Here is a 5262-nt window from a genome sequence, read left to right on the forward strand (position 1 = left end):
AAGGAATTTGGCTAAGACATGGGGGTGAGATGTAGCAGGACAGTTTGAGGGAATAGTTGAGCTTTTTTAAGGATTGGGGAGACTCTGGCATGTTGGAGGGCACTAAGGAAAGGAGTCAAAGATTAGAGAGGTGGGAGATGATTGAAGATGCTTGAGGAGAAAACAGGAGGGTTAGCCAGGGCTAGAAGGACCACTCTCTGACACTGGTTGAGAAGTTACAGGATGGCATTAAGGGGTTTTCAGATGAAGAAAGTGGGGAAAAAGGGAGCTCCCATCTAACGGGATTTTCTCAATAAAGGGTCCTCAGTTGAAGGGGAAGGAAGGAGGCAACATGGGCAACTTGAGGAGGGAAGAAGTTTGTAATAATTTCTGTGGGGAGTAAAATAAGGGATCAATCAGGGAGATTGACAGCCCAGATGAGGTGGAATACCATGAATTTGTAATGGATCTTGTCAGCACCTTGTGAGGCTTCCTCTACCTGCATTTAATAGCTAGTGAATAGTAGAGGAGGAAGATGATGAGAATAGTTCAGTTCAGGGTTGAGGTTTGACAAAGAATGAAGTGATGAGATAAGGGGAGGACAGATCTGAGAGCAGGGGACTGAAAACAGGGATAAAGTAGCTAACTATTTAGGTCTACATTGGAGAGGGAGGAAAGTGAAGTCAGAGCAGGAGTCAAAGTCTGAGAACACAACTTTCCAGATTGTTTACATTAATCCACCTAGAAAACCCTGGATTCTAGGTAAATTGAATTACTTGCTGTTCTTCCAAACTTGGAATTTCATCTCCTCAATTCATACTTTTGCACTGGCTACTTGCCACACTAATTCATCTTTATCCCTTATCTTTGACTTTCCCACTTCCATCCCACTAGCAGAGAGTGTTGAACCCTGAGTTAGGAAAACCTGGGTTCAAATCCAGCCCCAGATATTTACTGGGCCATATGATCCTGGGAAAGTCACATCTTCTGACTACCTCAGGCTCCTCTACTAAAAAATATGGAGGGGCAGCTGGGTAGCTCAGTGGAGTGAGAGTTGGGCCTAGAGACAGGAGGTCCTAGGTTCAAACCCGGCCTTAGCCACTTCCCAGCTGTGTGACCCTGGGCAGGTCACTTGACCCCCATTGCCCACCCTTACCAATCTTCCACCTATGAGACAATACACCGAAGTACAAGGGTTTAAAAAAATATGGATAATAGTATCTTCCTCCTAGGGTTGTTGTGAGGTTCAAAGGAGATAATGTTTATAAAGTGCTTAGCACAGGACCTGGCACATAAATGCTTGCTTCCTCCCTTTTCTCCCTCTCTGCTCCTCAGATGCCATGGGCTGAATCTTTCTTGATCTAGTTGCTAGTACTCTCTAGCCCCAAATTTCCTTGCATTTGCCTATTTATAGGTTATTTCCCACTAAAATCTAAGCCCACTGAGGGCAGGGACTTTTTTCATTATTTTTCTTTGCATCCCCAATACCTAATACAATACCTTACATGGCACTGACTTGTTGGATTGAATTATAAAGGAGTACTTAATCTACCCCAATAACGGACTTAAGGGCAAGGACAGCCTCATCCAGGTTAAGGGTTCTGTCTCCTCTCTGTGTCCCCATAGGATACCAGAGCCTGGCACGACAGGTTTCAGGCCTGGATGGTGGAGAATAGGCCATCAAGGCAACCAGGTTCCCCTGCTAGGCTCTTGCAAGTGCTTCTTTAAGCCAGCCTCCCAAACTGTGAACTTCCAACTCCCAACCACCTCTTAATGTCAGTGGGATTCCCAGCCGAGGTCCCCTTCATCCTGGATTTTGCCAACATCAGCAACTGTTCTGGAACCCCAGATTTTTCCAGGGACCTTTGTATTAAGTGCAAAGGAAGGAAGAGCATTATGACATGACCACCACTCCCCATCAGGGACTATGCTGCTATGAACCAAGCAAAGGATGCCCCAAGCCCTGTCATGGGGCATGGGTTAGAAAAGAAGGAAAAGAGGGGGGTCACATTTATTAGAGCTTTATTGACAGTAGCTGTAGGGAAGAAACACAGCCAGTTCCCCCCCTCCCCATGGTGCTCAGTCCAGGGGATGGGTGTTCCCCTCTTCTGAAGGAGGGCAGGGGGATGAGGGAGGAGGAAGGGGGCTGCTCTGGGCCAGGCTGAAGGGTAAATGGGTGGGAGTGCTGAAGGAAGCCGTGCACTCTCAGATCTTGGGCTCATTCCTCTTCCCTGAAGCCTGAAATCTGTCCCCACCTTAGGGAACTGGCAGAGTCAGAGGGCAGGGCTCATGCAGCATGGTAAAGGGAGAGGGGGATTGGTTCAGTCAGTTCCTTCCCAATTAGCTCTGGAGTTAGGCGAGGCCGTGCTGGGGACACAGTCAGGGCCAACAGTCTCAGCTGTGGTTTGAACATAAATATATGCACATTTATATACAGGGGGAGGGGGCTCCCTGAGCCTCAGCCTCAGCCCTAAGGAAGGAGAAGGGGAAGAGCACAAGACTGCCTTGCCCCTCGCCTATGAGGCAGCAGCACCCAGACTTGAGGAGAGAGAGAAAAGAGAAGGGAAGCAAGAAGAGAGGTTAGAGAAGGAGAAGAGAGCTGGGACGGAAGGAAGGGGCAGGTGGCCAGGCAGGGCCCAGCCGGGGCTACTCCTTAGCCCGGCCGATGATGGCAAGAATGTAGAGGAAGATGTTGATTATATCTGTGTAGAGGTTCAGGGCAGCAAACACATATTCCTCGGGGCTCAGAGACAGCTGCTTGTTTCCCAGAAGCAGCTGGGTGTCCACTGCCAGGAACTAGGGATGGGGACAAGAGAGAGACCCTAAGGCCCCAGAAGGGAGGGCCCTCGCCCCCAGGGGCCTGGAGCCCAGTGCCCTCCCCCCAGGCACTCCTCCTCGTTACTCACACAGGTGAAGAGCAGAGCTCCCAGGGAGGCATAGACAATCTCCATGATCCGGTTGCGGATGAATATGCAAAGGATGGCAAAGATTAGCAGCACCACTGTGCACACCAGGAGGACCCCCATACAGGAGGTGAAGTCATAGCGAGTCTTGGAGGGGGGTAGAAAAAAAGAGTGTGAGTGCCACAGCCCCAGGATGGGGAGGAGGAAGGGGACAATGCCGCAGGGGCCCATCTGCCTCACCTGAAGGGAGAAGATGACCACAGTGAAGCAGACAATGGTGGTGATGCCCACAGCCATGATGACAGCATCCGTATTATAGAAGCTCGCAATCATTCCCACCATGTATGACAAGCTCAGGGTCAGGATGGACTGTTGGGGAAGAAGATGGTATGGCGTGAACCATTGGCCCAAGCCTAGCGCCTCAGGGGCCCTGGAGGAGGCGATCTTCTATAATGGGGCAGGTAGAAGAATGCAGGTAACCGTGGTCACTATTGCCAAGAAGGTCTCATCTTAAGGGTTATTAGGTTCTAGGATAAGGGTTTTATAGCTAGGGTCCATGGATAGGTTTCACGGGTTCTGTAAACTTAGATGGGGGGAAAAATTACAACTTTATTTTTCTAATCTTTAACTGAAATTCAGCATTTCTTTCAATTGTAATTTTCTAAAAACTTACCTTCCATCTCAGAATTAATACCATGTATTGGTTCTATGGCAGAAGAGCAGTAAGGGCTAAGCAATGAGTTAAGTGACTTGCCCAGGGCCACACAGCTAAGGTCACCCTAGGACCTCCATCTTCAGACCTGGCTCTTTATTCACTTAGTCATCTACCTGCCCCACCACCCCATTCAGTTATAAAATAAAAAAAAAGCAAAAAGCAAACAAGATAATTTCTAAGAATAGGTCCATAGGCCTTACCAGGCTGCCAAAGGGGTTCAAAAGGTTAGGAACCCTTGATCTAGGATTTTAGTGAAGGGGGAATCCAATGCCTGAGAAAAGTCAGGGGTCTGGAGATGGAATCTCTGGTTACTAAGGTTGGAAAAACTATCTCCGCACTCCTGAGGGTCCCTAAATTTGGCAGGTCAGTGTGGGGTGGTCTCAGCTCTGGGCAATTAGAGTCTTGGGGATTTACCAGGGCAATGATGTTCCAAGGGTGCTTTCGTCTAAATTCTCCACAACAACTAAGGATAATAAGAGAAACAAAGAAGACTGCATAGGAGACATAGTAGGTCCAGACATTTTTCCGGACAAAAATCTTCACTTCATCCACAAAGGTAAATGCAGCCACAGAGGAGAGGGTGACGGTCAGCTGCAGGGTAAGGACCAGGAACACCTAGATGGGAGAAAGGGTTCTGGCTGTAGTCCCAGGACTAGGGAGACCATCCTGGCTAGAAAGAGGACACTTCCCTGAGGCTCCTTACCCAATATTCCTCCCTTAAATGTGTGTGCTGTCCCCCTTCAACCTATTTTTCTCCTTTCAGTTCCCCCTCACTAGAATGAGAATTTCTCACCTTTCGAATAAATGCCCTCCGGATGTTCTTGTCATCCCAGTCTGTGACTGGAAAGTCCTGATTGTCATAATAGGATGGGGGCCCTTCCCCATGATAGTTCCCACTCCTTGGTGCTGGGGGAGGGGAGAGAGGATAAAAGGAGAGAAGGTCAAGTGTAAGGCCACTATTTCTCTGCCCACACCTCCATTTCCCTCTCTGCTTCCCACTACTTACAATTAGGATCTGGAAAGTCCGGTGGTTGTCCATAAGGATTGGTGGGATAAGGTCTGGGTGGGTAGGGACCTTGGGGGTAACCTGCTTGTGGGTGGGGATAGCCTGTTGGATAAGGAGCTTGGGGGTAGGGCCCTTGAGGGTAGGGCCCCTGAGGGTACCCTGGTTGGCCATAAGCACCCTGAAAGACGGGTGGTGGGTGAGGGGCCACAGGGTAGGGTGGTTGAGCATAAGGGGCCATTTGAGGCTGAGATGTCCCAGGGTATCCAGGGTTGGCAGGGGGTTCCCCCGTCACCAAGAAACTCTTCTCATGGGGCATGTTGGCAGGCTTAACAATCACCACCTGAGTGTAGAGAAGAGGAGAAAGGAAAAATAAATAAAGAACCCAACTTAAGGAACCAAAGCACAGATTCCTGAACCCAGTCCTCTCTGTGGGAGAATGGTTACAGTCAAATCTAGGGCCATTTGGGGAAAAAAGAAACTGAAAGAGAAAGAAGATCCGGGCTTCCCTTAGAAAACCACTCCCCAAACCCAAGGCAGGAGGGGTCAGGGCAGTCAGGACCTTAGAGAGGCCCAAGGGTTTGAAGAGTAAACACGCCAGAGAGCAGAAACCCCTCCCCACCCCACCTCCTTAATGACAGTAAGAACTGTCCAGTGTCTTC

The 5262-nt window shown here is 49.3% G+C and overlaps 1 protein-coding gene across 1 annotated transcript; it reads right to left on the minus strand.

The window, feature by feature from the left end:
• Nucleotides 1-1984: 1984 nt before the first annotated feature.
• GRINA (glutamate ionotropic receptor NMDA type subunit associated protein 1) lies at nt 1985-4936 on the minus strand. The gene is made up of 6 exons (XM_044658356.1): nt 4604-4936; nt 4391-4503; nt 4012-4212; nt 3123-3251; nt 2886-3029; nt 1985-2775 (listed from the first exon to the last, which is right to left on the minus strand). Exons 1-6 carry the CDS (start codon nt 4917-4919, stop codon nt 2626-2628), a joined length of 1053 nt encoding a protein of 350 aa, XP_044514291.1. The 5' UTR covers nt 4920-4936; the 3' UTR covers nt 1985-2625.
• Between the last annotated feature and the right edge of the window lie 326 nt (nt 4937-5262).

The sequence above is a fragment of the Gracilinanus agilis genome, chromosome 1 (assembly GCF_016433145.1).
Source record: "Gracilinanus agilis isolate LMUSP501 chromosome 1, AgileGrace, whole genome shotgun sequence".
NCBI classification, from domain to species: domain Eukaryota; kingdom Metazoa; phylum Chordata; class Mammalia; order Didelphimorphia; family Didelphidae; genus Gracilinanus; species Gracilinanus agilis.

What these genes read in the sequence shown, in the direction of transcription:
- GRINA (XM_044658356.1), bottom strand. Translation starts at nt 4,919, where the DNA reads ATGCCCCATGAGAAGAGTTTCTTGGTGACGGGGGAACCCCCTGCCAAC. An exon ending in GGACTTTCCAGATCCTAATT is followed by an intron (nt 4,504 to 4,603) that starts GTAAGTAGTGGG and finishes CCCCTCCCCCAG; the next exon opens with CACCAAGGAGTGGGAACTAT. An exon ending in CTTGGAACATCATTGCCCTG is followed by an intron (nt 3,252 to 4,011) that starts GTAAATCCCCAA and finishes CTTCCCCAACAG; the next exon opens with TCCATCCTGACCCTGAGCTT.